We start from the raw sequence: 19,191 nt of genomic DNA, 5'->3' as shown, positions 1-19,191 counted from the left end.
TTAAATATATATACCTATATATATTATATAAATATATATACCTATACATATGTAATATATACACCTATATATATTATAGTCGAAAAGATTGAAACAAATGAGATTCGATGACTTATTAAAGATCATACAAGAGGTCTCTTCACTCCTAGATTCACAGGTTCCTACAGACAGGATTCTGACTTTAGAGAGGCTTGAAAAGTCCATTTTCAAGAGATCCAGAAAAGATACCCCTTTCTTGATTTCCACGGAACAATTAGTACTTCATTTTATCTTGAGACAATTTAGAAAACACTGAAATGTCTTCAAGACTAACCATTTTAAAATCTTAGCCAAAAGAAAATGAGTTCCCAAATTTACTGAATCACGCTTTAGGTAAATCAATTATTCCCATTCAATCTCTGTTCTCTCCTTATATCAGACTAAGATTCGGCTTTATTTAACAGGAAACCTAAAAAGTCATTGCTTAAACACACAAAGGTTTATTCACTCAAGTGAACAAGTCTAAAGGTAGGAAATCCAGGACAGGTTTGGGGCTCCACAAAGTTATCAGGGATCCAGGCTCCTTCTATCTTTATGCTCCCCCATTCTCCATGGTTATTGATTGCTTTCAATATGAAACTCATAACAGGGTTACGTGAGCACTGGGCATCACATCTGTGTTCTAGGCATCATGAAATACAACTGGGGGAAGCAGGGGTACCTGGCTGCCTTCATGGGTAGAGTATGTGACTCTTGATCTTGGGGTTGCGAGTTCAAGCCCCACATTGTATGTAGAGCTTACTTAAAACAAAACAAAAACAAATGGAGGAAAAAAAAAAAGGTCTTCCAGATGAATCAGCTCCTTTAAGACCCCTACTCAGAAATCTTATACACAGCATTTCACTTACTTCTCACTGACCAGAATTTAAGGTATGCCACACTCGGTTCAAGGGCATTGGGAAATCGGGGTCTCTTCGCTGGGCACATAACCACACTGAATGAAATCAGAGCTCTGTCTGTAATGAAGAACTAAGTTAGGAGATGGTTGGTTGACAGCCAGCAGTCTCTGCCATGGCCCTCACAAAATATCAAGGGACATGAGTTTCTAAATGGCAACTGTCTTCTTAATGTTTAACTTCAAATATATTTAATATAAAAACATCTATACCGAATTAATATTTAAAATTCGTGGTTAATATTGAACACATTTAATAATTACTTACATTCTTTATTTCTATTTTGTTATATATTTAATACTAATAAGGCACCATATTAAATTAAAAAAATTAAAACAACTCTGGTGCTTACTTTGACAGCACATGTACTAAAAATGGGGTGTCTGGGTGGCTCAGTTGGTTAAGCGTCAACTCTTAGCTTCAGCTCAGGTCATGATCTTACAGTTTCATGTGTTTGAGCCCAGCATCGGGCTCAACACTAGCAGCGAGGAGCTTGCTTGGAATTCTGTCCCTCTCTCTCCACCCCTCCCTGACTCACGCTATCTCTTTCTCTCTCAAAATAAATAAACTTAAAAACAACACAAAACAAAACAAAGAAACAAACAAAAACAACTCTGAAAGTTTGTCTCAATTTTCTTCTACCTAGTCTGAAACAAAAAGAAATAATCATGACAGAATTTGGTTACTTAATATAACACAACTGGTTCTGACAGGTTCTCAGCCACACCTATAATACTCAAAGTCAGCTACACCCAGAAAAAGAAAACCTTAAAAACGTACATGGAGATAAATTGGCTCAGTAAGAAAAGCGTACATTAAGACAGCCATTCACCAAAATAAAATCAGGAAACTGTGAATGTATTGCTTAAATTATCAGGATTATTCAGGTTGGTTTTCAAACATCATTTGGTTAATTTTATTGGATAGGCTTGATCAAAACTCATTAGTATCAAAATGTGATTTTTTTAAATTTTGGGTTAGCAGTATTAATTTACTAAGTAAAGTGACAATGAGCATGTCATTTACCTAAATTTGGTTACCTTGTGTGTTATCGTATACTCTCCAATGCAAAGCACTCAGGTATGAAGTTCGCAGAGTCAATTATCCAGCTACAGAAGAACACAGAGTGGGTGGTTCTGCTTTATGGATGGCGACAGGCAAGCAGTCTTGAATTTGGGCCACCAAGTGAGCTGGGACAATTTCCCTACCACACGGTAGCCACAGACCTGATGCCTGAGGCTACTTGTGCAGCTCATGGGTTCCTCTTGCAGGAACCTACTTGCAGGTTCCTCTCAAGGGATCATTTACATGCTATTCAAGGTTTCAGGTGCATACAGATCTCCTGGGGATCTTGTTGAAAAGCACATTATGATTCAATAGGTCTGGGGGTGGGGCCCGAATCCACGTTCCTCAGATGGAGCCCAAGTAGCAAAGAGCTGGTACAGAGGTGAATTTGATAATACATCAGCCACTCCAGGAGAACCTTAAACCCAGTGTTTCCTATTTAATGGGTCTGGGGGGACAGACCCCAAAATTAGCATTTCTAACATAATCCTTTGTGATGTTGATGCTGCCGGTCTCAGAATCGCATATCAAGAACCACTAATAATAGAATTTCAGTATGGATCTCAAACAGGTGAGAAATATGGTGGGCGTAGACAGTAACAAATCTATCTTGTAAAATACCTACTATGGATGAAATGTCTTTGTGAATTTGGATTTCAGATTTTATAGAACTGGACTATATAAATGTCACCCACCCTTAAATCCTGAATTTTCTACATACATCAGGAGAGGCAAAGCCAACGCAAAGAAATTCTTTCATTTCCACTTTGGATTAGAGAGTTCCTTTTAGATTTTCTTGTACTATACTTGGCAGAAAATACTACTACCTGAACTTTTGGCATGAATTCTAGGTCAAACCTTAGCTATCTCCAGCGAAGTTTTGAAGCTTTTTTTAACATTAATAATTCCATATTATAGCATTTAAAGGTCCCTAAACATAGGCGAATAAGAACATTCCAAAATTATAGGTATTATTTATTGCACACTGACAACTAATTATTTTAAATGTTGAAGTCCTCAGGGTGCCTGGGTGGCTCAGTAGGTTGGTTAAGCATCTGACTCTTGATTTCAGCTCAGGTAATGATCTCACAGTTCATGAGTTTGAGCCCAGCATTGAGCTCTGTGCACACAGAGTCTGCTTGAGATTTTCTCTCTCTCTCTCTCTCTCTCTCAAAATAAACTTTAATGTTGAAGTCCAGGGGCACCTGGATGGCTCAATTGGTTAGGCATCCTACTTCGGCTCAGGTCACAATCTCACAGTTTGTGGGTTCGAGCCCCGTGTCCAGCTCTGTGCTGACAGCTCAGAACCTAGAACCTGTTGGGGATTCTGTGTCTCCCTCTCTCTCTGCCCCTCCCCTGCTTGTGCTCTGTCTCTCTCTGTCTTAAAAGTAAATAAACATTGAAAATAAATAAATAAATAAAATAAATACACATTAAAAATTTTTTTTGTAAATGTTGAGGTCCTATGTATCGTTGGGCCAAATACAGAGAAAGGCCATACTTGTTTCTAATTTTTTTTTTTCCTCTATAATCTGGAAATAACTTTTAACTCTGTAGATTGGTGTTTTCAAGGGACATTTTATTCTTATCAAAAAACTTACTTTAGCGGCTCCTGGGTGGTTCAGTGGTTGGCTGGATTTCATCTCAGGTCACAATCCCAGGGTCGTGGCATCTAGACCGCCATCAGGCTCTGTTGAGCATAGAGCCTGCTTGGGATTCTTCTCTCTCTCTGCCCCTTTCACTCTCTCTCTCTAAAAATTAAGAAAACAACAAAACAACAAAAAAACTACTTTGAATAGTATGGGGGGAACTTCAGGGTGGCTTAGTAGGTTAGGCATCAGACTCTTGATTTCCGTTCAAGTCAGGATCTCACAATGCCCCGCCCCTGCCTCCCCATGGTGTTCTCTTTCGCTTTGTCTCTCTTAAAAAAAAAAAAAAAAAAAATAGTGTTGGAAAAGAAACAACAGGCCCAAAATGGAGTCATTTGCCCCTAGGATGGCAACCCATGACTTAATTTCAGTTTCAAACTCTCCCAGAAATGTGACCTTTAAAGAGTCAATCTGAAATTTCCTGATCAGCATTACTGAGATAATCTGCATAAGACCCTTGCCTGGCTTTTCTTTTGCTAATGACTTTCTCCTTTCCCCCCACCCCCCACCCTCACACTCTCCTTTTGCCTATAAAAACTTTCCATTTTGCACAATTGTAGCGTCTGTCTATGGTATACTAGTGGGGCAGCTGACAAATTCATGAGTTCTTGAATAAAGCCATTTACATTCTCTAATTTACTCAGTTAAAGTTTTGTTCTTTTTTTTTTTTTAATGTTTATTTATTTATTTTTGAGAAAGAGAGAGAAAGAGAGAAAGAGACAGACAGTGGAAGAGGGGCAGAGAGAGAGAGAGAAGAGAGAGGGAGACAGAGAATCCCAAGCAGTCTCCGCAGCTTAAGTGCAGGGCCCAATGTAGGGCCCATGAACCAGGAGATCATGACCTGAGCCAAAACCAAAAGGCAGACACTTAACCGAGCCACCCAGGTGCCCCATAAAGTTTTGTTCTTTAACAGTGAAGATTTTTAAATAATCTGATCAATATCTACAAAATGTGTGTTATGAATGTACTTCATATATTTGTTTTTATGATGCTTCTTAGTCTATTTGTAGGGCCGCCTGGGTGGCTCGGTTAAGGCTCCGGTAGGGCTCTGTGCTGACAGCTCAGAGCCTGGAGCCTGCTTCCAATTCTGTGTCTCCTTCTTTCTGCCCCTCCTCTGTTCATACTCTGTCTCTCTCTCTCTCTCTCTCTCTCTCTCAAAAATAAATAAACATTAAAAAAAAAAACCTGTCTATTTGAATAGTTGGAAGTGGTAATTTTATTGTTAGTGGTAAGGATTTCAGATTGTGGTTATTCTTATTTTTTTTTTAATGCAACACTACCAAAGAGTTTTTTAAATCATGCTCAATTTTACTGAACCTTACAAAATATACAGGGGTCCATCCATTCTTAGTAATGTTTTCCCCTGCTACAGTTTTATTTTCTTTTCCCTGTGTAAGCAGAAAGCCAAATGCAGTATCTGGACAAATGGAATGTTCCTTTGGATTTACTAGAAGAGCAGATAAGAGACCAGAGATGTTTAGCAATAACACGGTCTGTTTTGTTTCATTACCCTAATCTAACCGAGGGTTTTCTACTGGAACAGGACTTTTAAAGCTAAGACACCACAAAATGGAGTTGGCTTTTCTTTTCTGTGATCATAAAAATCCTCAACTCTAAAACATCTATTGTGAGCAATTTCCAAATAACACAGCATATTCCATTTTCTAAAAGTAAGCATAAGCATAGATACCAAGTTTAATAAAACATTTTTAATCAACTCAGGGAAAATGAAAGCTTGGCAAAGTTAAAGAGGTATTTAACAAAGCCAATTATTATAGCAATTATATCAATTTTCATCTATCTTGGTGCTCCCAAGGAATTTTTTCACATGAAATACTTTGAGATCTGAATCAAGATAAGAAAAATTTAATTGTATATTTTCCCTAACTACAGATTTAATTACAGAAAAACAATTCATACCGATTCACTTATTGACAATTGATGGTTAACTTATATGAAATAATCCATAAAATACAATGTTTTATTAACAAACTAAATTGGTCAACAGTACAATGGAGTTTCATAAATTTTCTCAGTCATACAAATAACATTTAATTTTGAGTGTAAACAGAGAATGTGAATTTCCTAAATAAAAGACAAGTCATAGTTCCTCCATGAGATAATTTTTAATAATATTTGAAAATATTTATAATAGCCAAAACTGCTTAAACAAATTCATTTTCCACACCTTCTAACAATTCTGCTAATATTTTTAAAGTGTCTTATTTTGCTAACCTTTGGCCTCTAATTGTACTTTAAGTTCAGATATAAAATTTCTCTTTCCTATTTAAGTAAACGTAAGAAATGAAAACATAAACTAACACATATAAGTTAATGTTCAGCTAAAGATTTTTAATTGTTCAAAAAACATTCTGCACCTATATTCAAGAATATAACATGGCATGAATATATTCCAAATTTTAACATTATATTTAAGAATTTCAAAACTGGTACTATTCTTAGCATAATACATGTCAGACAACAGAAATTATATTACCCCCCAAAATTATTTTACTCACAATTGCTATAAAAATCATACATTGTTGGCATCCTATAAAATAAAATCTTATTTATTAAAATTACTTTTTTATTCTGCTCTAATATCCAATTTCACATCAAGAAACACCTTTAATTCAAAGTGGTAATTGAGAATCAGAGGACTAATTACAAAATTTTACTTACAAAATTTTAAAAAATCACCACTCTTTTTTCAATTTTTAACCAGTTAATAGATTTTTTAAAAAGAAACATTTTTTTTGTCTGAATGAGAAATCTCCGTGTGATATATACTGTCACTGTAAATTTATAGAGTTTGGCACAGAGACTATTAAAATATTATTTAAATGGATATTATTTCTAAATTAATTAATGGAATATCCTATTAAGATGTTATATATTCAAAATAATTTATTAACTCGTGTCCATTTATCCATCATTCATTTCAATGGTTTAACATTTACATGCCAGAAATTCATTATTTCTGATTTTCAATTTTATTAAAGTAATTACCAATGTAAGCAGAGTATTAAATTCTATTACGGATGCTCATTCCATTTTTAGCATATTTAAAGGTCTAAGCACCATGGATCAGGGTTGCAAGTCTAATGCCTTCCAGGCTGGTTTCACAAATGCTTGAAGATGGTGGGCCTCTGTCAAACTAGAGAGTGCATGTTCTTGCCAAGGTATTTACATTTTAAAAAGGTAATAGTACATCCTCCCATCTGATCCTTACAAAATCTCTGTGGCTCAAATTGCCCTGAGAGCTTCTTCTGCTCCTGTCTTTCCCACAGTCTAGAAGCTGTAGGAATCTGATTACACATCCATATAGACAGAGATCCAAGGACCAAGCGCTGAAGGCCCCTGAAAGCAAACAGTACTGGGAACACCTCCGCAGGGTGAAAAGTGTAGTGAGAAATGAACACCTATTTACCAAACTGAAGACTGTACCAAAGAATATTTAAAAATCCTTCAATACATAGCCACTCAGGTAGAGGAATCAATTCTCTGGCACCAAAGACAATATTTCTAAGAGCGTTTCTAAGAGCAACCTCCCCATGGTGTTGAAGAAAATATTTAATTTTCATCTAAAATTAAAATTCATTTCTCATTTGCCTCCACAATACCCAGCTCTCCCACCATCCACTCCTATAGCATACAGGGTACCATAAATTCCCACACGGAAGATGAAAGAAAGCACACAGCACAGTGCTGAAAAGGGCAATATATACATGCATATAAAAGAAAATTAACACATGAAACTTCTATTTCTAGAGAACATGGAAGTTATATCAGACGAGGAGAATTTAGAGGAGTTTTGTATTTATAGTATCCTTATCTATACATGACTTGAAGTTTACCTCCAATAAACAAACATTAGCAGATGCTGCTATCATTTTACATTTAATAAACTCCTGCATATGCATTTGTAGATGTTTCTCCATTAAAACGAACATTTTATTTCTTGACACACGTCTTTGCTAGCGTCCTAAATTTGGGTTCCAGATGATCAAGAAACTCAAGCCCTTCTTCTTCTTGCCGATCACTGCAGCAGCCTACAGAGCCGGCCACAGACCCTTTTCCTTCATAGTTATACGAACGAACGTAGTCTTCGGAATGTTTATGCTCCTCGTCTTGTCCACACAGATACACCTTCTGTGTCAAAAAAGAGCACATTTTATTATTTTTTAAAAAACACCTAAACATATTAGCTTAAAAATAATGTCTTTGATTTACCTTTTACTGTTTAATTTTTAATCAGAGTGTGTCCTCTAACGGATTCCTACATATAAAAAATGCACATGATTGGTCTGTATTCTATTCATTCTGAAAATATAGCAGATATATAAATGCTCCTAGTGAACACATTTATGAAACTTAAAGCTACACACATATCACAAAGCTAACTTACAATTTCCCATTTGACATAAGATTTGCATAGTTGCAGCGTATCTTTGTAATTTCTTCACGTATCTGGGGGACCAATATAGGTTATGATTCTTCTGTTTATACATTATTATATAGTGATAATAATGTAATATATTAAAGTGGCTAATATTAGTCAATATTGATTAATCTGAACATAAAACAAGGAACTAACACCCAAAATAAAAACTTAACAGTCTACCTGATTGATGCTGGTAGCCGGTACTTAATGACCACACAGAGGATTTAATACACCAAAAAATATTTACAATTTATGATCAGTCCACATAAATCTTTCACTCCAGGTGATCTTCCTGCTAATTTGGGGGGAAGAAGCTATTGGTCTTTTTATACTTCCTAAACATGTCTACATATGCCACTCCTAGATGGTTCTGTAGTTTCATAAATGTTATTTTAAAAATTAAACTTTAAAAGATCATTTTGCCTTTGGGTTTGGGCCTGAAATCTGTATCTATGGTAATTAAACACTAAAAAGGTGATGAGTTCTAGGTGCATGGAGAGTAAAACTTTTGGGAAATCCTGACTTATAAATCGTGTTTAAACTCTCATGTAATATCATCTTGAAGACATCGGCACTCACTTCGCCAAGCCGAGGTTGGGTGAAGCTGTGCCAGTCTGTGTATGTGTATCTGCCAGTATCCTGTCCTGCTCCCTTGACAGATTCCAAGGTCTGATGTCCACCTCCTTTGCTGGACTCCAAAGTGTAGCCGCCTTTGACCATCTCAAAGCTTTGCTGTGTTTTGACTCCTTGGCCACCAAGAGTGCCACCAGACATGCTTGTGTCACAAATGTTGGATGTCTGTGTGGGCAGTCTAATATTTGCTTCCTAAAAATAAAGTTAGAGTTATAAAATGAATGAATCAAATTGAAGCTAACAGTTTGCTTTCATTTCTTCCCCACTAAAATTCACATACTGAGGTCCTAATCCTCAGGGTCTTAGAATGTAATTTGTTTGAAAACAGGTCATTAGATATGCATTTAGTTAAACTAAGATGAGGTCATACTCAACTAGGGTGGGTCCCTAATCCAAAGGCCAAATTTAAACACAGACATGCACACATGGAGAGAATGCCAGCCGAAGATGTGATTTATGTTGCCATAATACAGGAACTACCAGTTTGTGATTCTTTGCAGTCCTGTGAAACTAATACAATAGAATCATGAAGTTTAAATGAATTAATGTATGCAGGTCATGTGAAATTCTGCTTGGCATAGTAAGTGTTCAATAAACATTAGCTGTTATTATTATTACTGTTACTACATGATAATCAACTGTTATCATCCATCACCAAACAATTCATAGGAAAGTGAAATCTAATTTACCATCACTTCTTCTCCAGGTCCTTCAGTATTTGACACAATTAAATTTTGCTGGGCTACATCTGGAAAACATTTCTTTACTGTTCTCTTAGCAGTAACACAGAAACAAGTAAACAGAATACCTAAAAAATAAAAAGCATTTAAGTAAAATAGTATTTTTTTCATGCAAGTATATATTAAATCATTTAAGTCGTATGATTTTTCTTTTAAGTTTCTTCACAGAACTTTAAAAAAATTTTGTTCCATAAATTTAGATCTCTTTGGGTCATAACATTTAAAACAGAATATTAACAAATGTATTCGTATATAGACCATCTCTGTCTTATTGAGATTAGTAGGCTAAATGAGAAAGAAATCAATAAAAAGTAATAAGGATGAAGTGAGCATAGTTTATTAACAAGTCTCTTCCCAAGTTCAGAATTAACTTCAATGATTCTCTTATTTCCTCCACACTCAAACGGCAACTCCCTTTGATGGAAATTTAAGCTTGTATTGTTGGTACTTAAAATCCATACAGAACCCACTTAAAGGGTATTAGGCATAAATACAAACATGTAAGGCATTTACATAAAACCAGTGCCCAATTTTGAAAGTGTATGCCAACTACTAACAGTGCTAAGGGGAACATCCTATTTCAGCTGAAACTCAAATCAATGAGTTAGGACACAGTAAAGACTATGGGGAAAGTCTCTAAATGCAGATAGATTATAGAGTAAAATAAACTGTTAAAAAAGAAAGGAAAGGGAGTGTGAGTGGAAGGAAGGGCACAGAAGTGTGGGGAGTGATTTCCATCAATTTTGCATCTCTAAAACAACAGTTTGAAGAATGCAAAATCTTAACATTCTTTGCATGCATTACTTTTCCTCAGTGGCTTACCATATGACCATTTTCCACACACTGGGTTCCTTTTTGTTTCTTTTTTTAAGAGTTCTAATGTTCTTTTCTTATTTTTTTTTTAAGTTTGTTTGTTTATTTCTTTGTTTTTAAGTAACTCTACACCCAATGTGGAGCTTAAACTCACCATCCTGAGAGATTAAGGGTTGCCTCCTCTGACTGAGCCAGCCAGGTGCCTCTCATTGGAGTCTTCTTAAGATGTATGTTAAATCATGGCGCCTGGGTGGCTCAGTCAGTTGAGTGTCCCACTCCCGATTTCCACTCAGGTCATGATCTCAAGGTTCATGGGATGGAGCCCCATGTCGGGCTCTGTGTTGACAGTCTGAAACCTACTTGGGATTCTTTCTCTCTCTGTCCCTCCCCCACTCACACACTCTCTCAAAATAAGTAAATAAACTTAAAAAAATGTATGTTAAATCACTTCATTAATAACATTGAGCATAAACATCTAAGCAAGTTTTGGAAGTACTCTTCACTATTCTTTTTGTGCATAAACTTGACTGGTTAAAAGACTGTTTTGTATGGGATGGAATCTTAACATTACTTTTCTACAACCTCTTTATTGTACTTATGGAAAAATGAGCTCAAAGAAGCGGAAATGATTTATCCAGTATCTCACAGCTTATCATTGGAAGAACTAAGGGGACACCTCTGAAAATTACTTTGAATTTAATCTGCTCTTGCTGATAAGTTTCTTCTGTGAATCAGAACCCCAAGTCATATAGTACATACAAGATTTTCAAAAGGACACATTTACCAAAGGCTATAAAGGCCATTAAATAAAGAATTACCATATATATATTTTAAATATTAGATAAGACTTCAACTAATACATTCTAGATAATTATACTTACATAACAGCAATGCAGAACCCAACACCATGGCAAGAATAGCCCATCTTCCAAGTATTACATTTGATGGCTTAAAATCTCTCACATTTTTAATATTCATCTTACAGTCAGATGGGGTTGTACAGTCACATACTCTCACTGTTAACATGTGTTTTGCATCTAAACCATGTCTATCTTTTATTATGATAGGCACAGTATAATAGTTATAGTCAAGAATTTGTCGCTGTCGAAGAATGGCAGTTTTACCTAGAGGGAAAAAAAGGCAGAGAAAGAATATATTTATATGACTTTTTTTTTTTTTTAAGAGAGAGAGAGAGAGAGAGAGAGAGAGAGAGAGACCGCGTGAGCAGGGGAGGGGCAGAGAGAGAGAGGGAGACACAGAATCAGAAGCAGGCTCCAGCCTCCTAGCCGCTTCAGCCTCCTAGCCGTCAGCACAGAGCCTGATGCAGGGCTCGAACTCACAAACTGCAAGATCATGGCTTGAGCTGAGGTCTGACAGTCAACTGACTGAGCCACCCAGGCACCCCTATGACCTTTCAATAGCAATATTATTCTTCCTTGGTATTCTTGGGGTGGAGGGAGGAGGAGAGAAGGTGCAGGATTTAGCTTAAAGGAAAAACGCTAGTGGTTCATTTTTATTTCTTAAAAATGATTTTGATTTCTTGAAAAACTAGGAAAATTAATTAATATTACTCTCCACTTATATTAGGCTAAGCTATACTTAATGTTATTCACATATTATATTTATATGTTTTCTTAAAAGATATTTGGAACAAGAGTCTAAACATAAATATATTATCCATTTCTTTAAAAAAAGTAAGGTATTCAGGCTCCAGGTGGCCTAGTCTGTTAAGCGTCCAACTTTGGCTCAGGTCATGATCTCACAGTTCATGGGTTGGAGCCTCGCATCTGATTCTCTGCTGTCAGCACAGAGCCTGCCTCAGATCTTCTGTCCCCTCTCCCTCTACTGCTCCCCACCAGTTCTCTCTCTCAAGATAAATAAACTTAAAAAAAAAAAAAATTAAGGTATTGTTCCTGTCTGGGCTGCAACATGCCATCCACACTGAGGAAAACCCAGAACCTTCGGGGTCACATGAGCCAAAGCCACAGTTGCATTAGCAAGTCCCAGAAGCAGCCAGGAGGCCAGGGTAATAAATAATGCTAGTGACATGCACCACCATAGGATCAACTTCATAGGATCAACTTCGACAAATATCACCTACGTCACTTTGGAAAAGTTGGTAGGAGGCATTACCAGGTAAAGAGGAACCAGAGCTCTGCCCAACTGATAACCTTGATACAGCGTGGACTTTAGTCGGTGAGCAGACACGGGTACATGCTGTCAAAAACAAGACTGGAGCTGCTCCCATCACTGATGTGGTCCGATCGGGCTACTGCAAAGTTTTGAGGAAGGGAAAGCTCCCCAGACAGCCTGTCATCGTGAAGGCCAGGTTCTCCAGTAGAAGAGCAGACAAGCTACAGTGGGGTGTGGGGTGAGGGGCTCTGCATCCTGGTAGCCTGAAGCCATGTGGAAGGAGGTTCATTAAAGCTAACAAGAGTTTTTCAAAAATAAATAAATAAAAGGCAAGGTATTACCTTTTTGGGGGGATCAATAAAATAATTTCCTAAAATGAATGCTTATCATAATGAACTAAAGTGAATGTCAACATCATCAGCCATCCTAAGTTCCTAATGATTAGAAGATTAAGCAGAATTACATACCATCTTTTGTTTCTAAATTCCAAAGTTTGTTGGCAGAATTACCCAGAAAGAATTCAAAAGGTGGACCATTCTCAGGTCCATCTGCATCTACAGGTTCGAGAACGGCATAATCCTTAGCATGCTGGCAAATTGTCACTTCTTTATCAATTTGCGGTGGGTGATCGTTATTATCTTCCAGAAGAACTACCAGGGTTCCCGTGCATGATCTGCCAGCTAAGAAAGATTAAAACCAGCATATTTTTTACTTAAGATTTTATTTTCAACATCTCTATGCTACACAGATGACATCTGCTTTCTACTGGCTATCTGAACTTGAATTTCACACACTTTTTAGAGCACAAATACTATTGCTACAAGTACAAATAGTGACATGTCACTCTTAAAGACTGATGGCTGTATCAGGTATCTTGAGGTGTTTTTTAAAATAAAAAGGTATGAGATTATGAGTAATATCACTACAGAGCAACCAGTTGAAAATAAAATTGATTTCTTACACCTTTCTGAAGAGCATATATTCATCCTGAAAATACAAAGGCTTTGGTCATCAGTCACTTCCTTTGACTTCCTCTCCTGACTCATTTCCTCACATCCTCTTTGCTCAGACTTTGTGAAACTTATCAAACCCACGAGGTGTGCTCCTTCTTGTCTGCTTTGGTACATTCTGTCGCCATGGCTAGGAATACTTTTGTCTTCCTCTTTGCCTGACAAAATCTGGTTATCCTTCAAGAATCCCCTCAAATATCGCCTCCTCGTGAAACTTGCTGTGACTTATATGGACAATGGTAGCAATATTCTCCTTTGAGTTCTCACAACACTTTGCTCATCATTGACTCACACACTGAACTGTGAACATGTTCGTCCTAAGAACTGAGTCATACTCACCTTGATAGCCTATTGATCTTCCCAGCATTTATTCGCTAACTTATAACTTCATACTAACACACTGAACGTAATAGTAATGCTATTACTATTTTATACTTTCAAAAAAACTTAGTTGAATAAACTATAAAAATAAATTTGCACCCCCTCCCTCATTCAATAAATATGTTTTTGACAATAGGAGCTCTTACTCATCTCTAGATGGCCACTGGTATTGTACTAATGCTTTACACATTAAGTCTCCATAAATATTTTTAATGACAGCATTGCCCATTATTTGAAGCTCAAAAAACAAGTTTAAAATTTATCATTTGTGATAGGATAATAAACTACAATAAATGACAAGCTTTCAAAATTGAAATAAACAGAAAAATAATTGATAAGTTTTCTTTTTTTTGCTTCGAATACCAGTCTAAATTTTGAGCGTATATGTTGAATTTATCATAAACACCACTACAAATCATATATAAATATCACCCATTTTTAGTTTGAAATAAGACTTAGGTGATATCTTGAATGCTTTAGTGATTTTTTTTCTGTTGAATAACTACAAAATTAATTTATTAAAAGTGACTTTTAAATTACTTAACAAAAGGCACCCACTATATACCTATTTAGAAACTATTCTATGTGAACAAATTTTAAAATATCTACAAATAAAAGAAAGATCTAGGCCTTCTAGTAAGAAATCTGCAATAGGATATACACATTTTGATACTTCCAGAAATTTGTAGATAAATCTGAACACAAGTAACAACTTCAAAATCACCAAACTAACAAAGACGTGTTAATTTTCACAATCAATCTAGTTACAGGAACAGAATATAAATGAGAAACAATGAAACATCCTTTTATAGAGAAGACACATCACCTGTGATAATTAACATATTATTCCCTGGGAAGGGGGCCTTATGAAGTATTAAGAGAAGACCTGAACACAAACGAGTGGAAACAATCACAGATGTCACTGCCATTCATTTGAAGTTAAGGGACCTGAATCTCAAACAGTTGGGATAGTGCTACACTAGGCAGAGGGTGTATAAAACAGTGTTTTCTAGAGTGACAGCGGGGAAACCAGCCTGCTTAACAAAGAAGACTAACACAAGAAACAAAGTAAATAAATTGGATTCTAGGAAAGCTAGAAGAATGTCTGGGTCATCATCCTGAAATATTTATGAGCATCAAAAGTAAATGTTCACGTGGAACTATAAGTAGTTACTTATATATTTGGTCCTTGGAAATACAGATTAATGGATTAAAGTTCAAATGAACAAAAGCATTGGTGTCACCCTATCATCTTATATTAATACTTGTAATATCCATGTCTTTATTTCTTCTTGAGCACACCCAGGTTATTCATGAGCCTGGGACATAGAATCTTACAGTTTAGATTTGGCATTTCATTTCCTTGTACTTTTAGCAACCAAAGACAAAGTTAATTTCTCATATTTCTGTTCTCCATATTTTCCTTCTCTTCAAATAGTATTTCATTTTCCTATCACCAAACTTCTTCATTTCTTGAAATCTCCCTTTATCCTTTAATCTGGGCAGCTCTTAACTGATTTCTCCCTCTTATGATATCCATACATTTATGGGGAAAGTTGTCATACCAAGAACCTCTTATGAGAATATAATAGTCCTCTAATTGGTATCATGTGAGAATTTGCCCAGTGTTATGAAATCTAGTTTTCATGGTAACATGCCTGGTACTTGGAACTTACTAGACTGTCAACATTTGTGGAATAAATGGGGAGAAATAAATCCTTCTGAATGACATAATAATCATGTTCTTGAATCATTCAGATTTCACTTTTGTTTATACAAGAGTAGCAAATCGCCCATGGTTTTAGAGTGGTGGCAACATCATATTTCTCAGCTAATGTTTTCACCATTCTTTGGTAGCTTTTTTGTCCTTCCTATATTGAAAGAACTACATCAAAAGCCTATGTGAGAGATATCAAGAGGAAGGGAAGATCATATGTACATGGTTATGTAATGATAGCCACATTTACATTTTCTTTTAGATTTTGAAACCTAAGTATTTTGGACACATGGGAATAACATTTAACAATTGCTTGTTTGTATGTTTTTATGGTATATACATTAGCAATAGTAGCACATGTATACAAACATACTGGCAAATGTAGGGAGGTTGCTGTGTGCGGATCTCAGCCAGTGGATAACCAATTTTGTGGCTGGACTGGCCCTTGTGGTTCTTAGATGATTGCAAGGTGCCATAGCCATCAGGAGGCTTTTGGAGAAAACAGGTCCTGGAAATTATGTGGCTCAGCTGAGGCCACACAGCAAGGTTGTCGTGGGCAGGAAGAAAAAAAGCAAGCCTGGGGTACTGCTTTTATCGGGGTCAAGAGTTGGGGCTAAGGGTTTCTGGAGCTCATTCTTTACTGGTGAATTTAAAACATTGGAGCAAGAATTCAAAGCCCTGGGAAGTGAAAACACAAGCAACCCCAGTGGTCAGTTCCTGAAAGCAAGCAAGATCTCTAAAATGAAGGAGCGTGGGGTACTGGGATGTGGCTTGGGTCTTTGTCTAGTCTGCTTGGCAGACTAGATGGCAGAAAGCCATCTTTGAAGCGGATGCCTTAGCAATCAAAGCTGAAGTCAGGCAAGCACTTGCATTACAAAACAAACGAAACTGTCAGGGCACACATTACAATGGTGCACATTCAAAAATGGTTTACTGTAGGAGTGTTTGTTCAAAAGGGTTTTGAAAACACTACTTTATGATATCTGAAGGGCACTTCTTCACAAGAAGAGTTTCACAAAAAAAAAAAATTAAGCAGAAGGACTGCAAGCCACAGCAAAAGACTGAAGAGTCATTGTTTGATCATTTCTTTAGGAAATACGATTAAATGCTTTGTTCCCCATTACGAGACGCTCAGAACAAACTTACCTTGAGCCACTGTTATAGGTGGGTTAAACCCTTTCAGCAAGTTCAAACCGTAATAATCTAAATCTGTACTCCTGAAGACTGGAGATCCTAGAGGAGGCCACCATGTCTTTGGCCATTCATTCATCACCTCCTAGCTTTGCGTTACTGACGCACTAGAGCTGATGTTGGGTGGTCTCCAATAAATTGAGCAGTCAGTGCAAACATATTTCACACTAAGTTTGGATCTGGCAATAAACAAAGGTCACCCCAAGATTTCCTTAAAGATACATCCTGGGGGCGCCTGGGTGGCTTGGTCGGTTAAGCGTCCGACTTCGGCTCAGGTCATGATCTCACGGTCCGTGAGTTCGAGCCCCGCGTCGGGCTCTGTGCTGACAGCTCAGAGCCTGGAGCCTGTTTCAGATTCTGTGTCTCCCTTTCTCTCTGCCCCTCCCCTGTTCATGCTCTGTCTCTCTCTGTCTCAAAAATAAATAAACGTTAACAAAAAAAATTAAAAAAAAAAAAAAAGATACATCCTGTATTTCTAGAAAACTGTACTCACCTGCATCCATTGCAACCACGGAAACATTGTATTGGTCGTGTTTTACAAATTTTGATTCTCTATCTAGCACTTTTATAGTTCTCAAGTCACCAGTGTGTTCATTAATTTCAAACCAGTTATCTTCATCTCCTATCTTCTTATACCTAATTTTTAGAAATCAAATGTAAATGCTCAAACCAAAGATTGAACATAATCTCAAAATATGTCATTTTGAAGAATATGTTACCTTAAGCCTTCACCGCTGCTTGTTTCCGGATCCAACGCTTTGTATCCCTGGAGTTCTTTTCCAACCGGGAGGCCATCTGTACTCTGAAGAACTTTTACTGGTGGTTGGCATTCAGGGCCCTCATCACTGTCTTTAATTTTAACAGTGACAGTTGTAGTGCACATAGTAGGAGCTTTTGAGTTTGCTGCTTTAGCGAATTGTGCTTCATTAAGTACACCAATTTGCAAAACAACCTCACGATGGACTTCATAGTTCAATGGCTGTTCAATAAGCATACTTTAATCAGTCAATTTGGAGCACTGTATATAACAGAAGACTTATAAGTATGATTCCAAGTTTTAGCACAAAAAGGAATATCATTTTTGCATATAAAACGTTACCCAAAGCAGGTGCTAATGTAGTTAAAGACGAATAGTTAACTTCCTATAATAAGAAACAAACACTATCAAATACAAAATTGTTGACGAGTCAACCAATTTTTCTTCTCCCTTTTCTTTCAGAATGTCTTGCCTTCAGTTTTTCATTACAGGTTTAAATATTAATGGAAATATAGAATAGGTGTTTGAATAAATCCAAATTTATCAAATGAAGTTAACAGTGATAACTAAGAGGTATATAAAAAGTATAAAAAGAAATATATAAAATAATTAGACTACTAGAACATGAGATTTGGCTATAATGGAGCAGTTGCTTTGAGTGTATGAGTAAAAGTTATGATATTACTGAAGTACATTATATTTATGTTTTTTTAATGATTATATTTAGGTTTGTATAGCTCCTAATCAAAGTGCTCAGTTCCGAACTGAATAATGAGAAGCATCTTGAAACAAAAGTTAAACAATTAGAGACTAAAATCTATCAGGACAACAAAAAAAAAAAAAAAAGGAAAGCAAGAGAAAGAAACCTAGACCCCTCAAAAAAACAAAAAGAAACAAACAAAAAACCCAAGAAAGAACAAGACGAGTGAGAGAAAGAAAAAGCAATATAATAATTAAATGGCATTTTCTAAAAATCTTAGGAGGAAAGTACAACTGTGCATATATACACAAGAGTGCATATATGCACAAGAGTACATAAGAAAATACACTGTCCCTAAGAAATTAATCAGGACAATTATGCAACAGGTTAGTGAGGGCTCTGGAAAGAAGGACTCTGAAAAGAATCAGATTTGTCTACAGCTATAACACCCTGAATATGCCTGATCTCATCTGATCTCAGAAGCTAAGCAGGGTCGGGCCTCATTAGTACTTTGAAGGGAGAAAAAAGAACCACATTTAGTTCAAGTAATCATTCTGGGTGCCACTAATTGCAACTGAATTTTTAAAATCCCCAAATGCTGGCTACCTCAAATATAGGAGAAAGAATAGGAATAGCTGCTCAATATTTAATAGTCTGTCTTGTACATTATAGAAAAGTAAAAGTATAATATGAGCATGGAGGCACTTGAAAAGTCAAGAGGTTTGACTTCCAGTAGTGATTCTTCTATTTCTGTCTTGTGTTCCATAAAATAAGGGATTTGGACAAGTGGGTATCTAAGGTTTCTTCTAAGACTAATACTTGATTACTAATACAGTATTTCTCTGCCTTGGTTTTCACCACGTATGGAACAATGTGTCTTGTACCCATAATGCCTATCTTCTTCCTCTTTTTTTTCCTTTATTTTGAAAGAGAGAGAGAGAAAGCACGAGCAGGGGAAGGGCAGAGAGACAGAGAGACAGAGAGACAGAGAAAGAGAGAGAGAAAATCCTAAGGAGGCTCCTC

At 36.5% G+C, this 19,191-nt stretch overlaps 1 protein-coding gene and 1 pseudogene across 1 annotated transcript in view; one reads left to right on the top strand and one right to left on the bottom strand.

Moving 5' to 3' along the window:
• Positions 1-5,376: 5,376 nt before the first annotated feature.
• Positions 5,377-19,191, bottom strand: part of DSC1 (desmocollin 1) — a 30,436-nt gene continuing 16,621 nt past the window's right edge. Inside the window, exons 10-16 of the mRNA XM_049620242.1 lie at positions 17,431-17,690; positions 17,205-17,347; positions 12,880-13,092; positions 11,161-11,403; positions 9,416-9,534; positions 8,673-8,918; positions 5,377-7,801 (exon numbers count right to left, since the gene is read on the bottom strand). Of these exons, the coding sequence (XP_049476199.1) occupies positions 7,604-7,801; positions 8,673-8,918; positions 9,416-9,534; positions 11,161-11,403; positions 12,880-13,092; positions 17,205-17,347; positions 17,431-17,690 (1,422 nt within the window). The 3' untranslated portion in view covers positions 5,377-7,603. The remainder of the gene's footprint in view (positions 7,802-8,672; positions 8,919-9,415; positions 9,535-11,160; positions 11,404-12,879; positions 13,093-17,204; positions 17,348-17,430; positions 17,691-19,191) is intronic.
• LOC125914687 (60S ribosomal protein L27a-like) lies at positions 12,209-12,679 on the top strand (annotated as a pseudogene).

The sequence above is a fragment of the Panthera uncia genome (genome assembly GCF_023721935.1).
Source record: "Panthera uncia isolate 11264 chromosome D3 unlocalized genomic scaffold, Puncia_PCG_1.0 HiC_scaffold_8, whole genome shotgun sequence".
NCBI lineage: Eukaryota > Metazoa > Chordata > Mammalia > Carnivora > Felidae > Panthera > Panthera uncia.
Note: the sequence above shows the minus strand (reverse complement) of the source record. Positions and strands in the feature narration are given on the sequence as shown.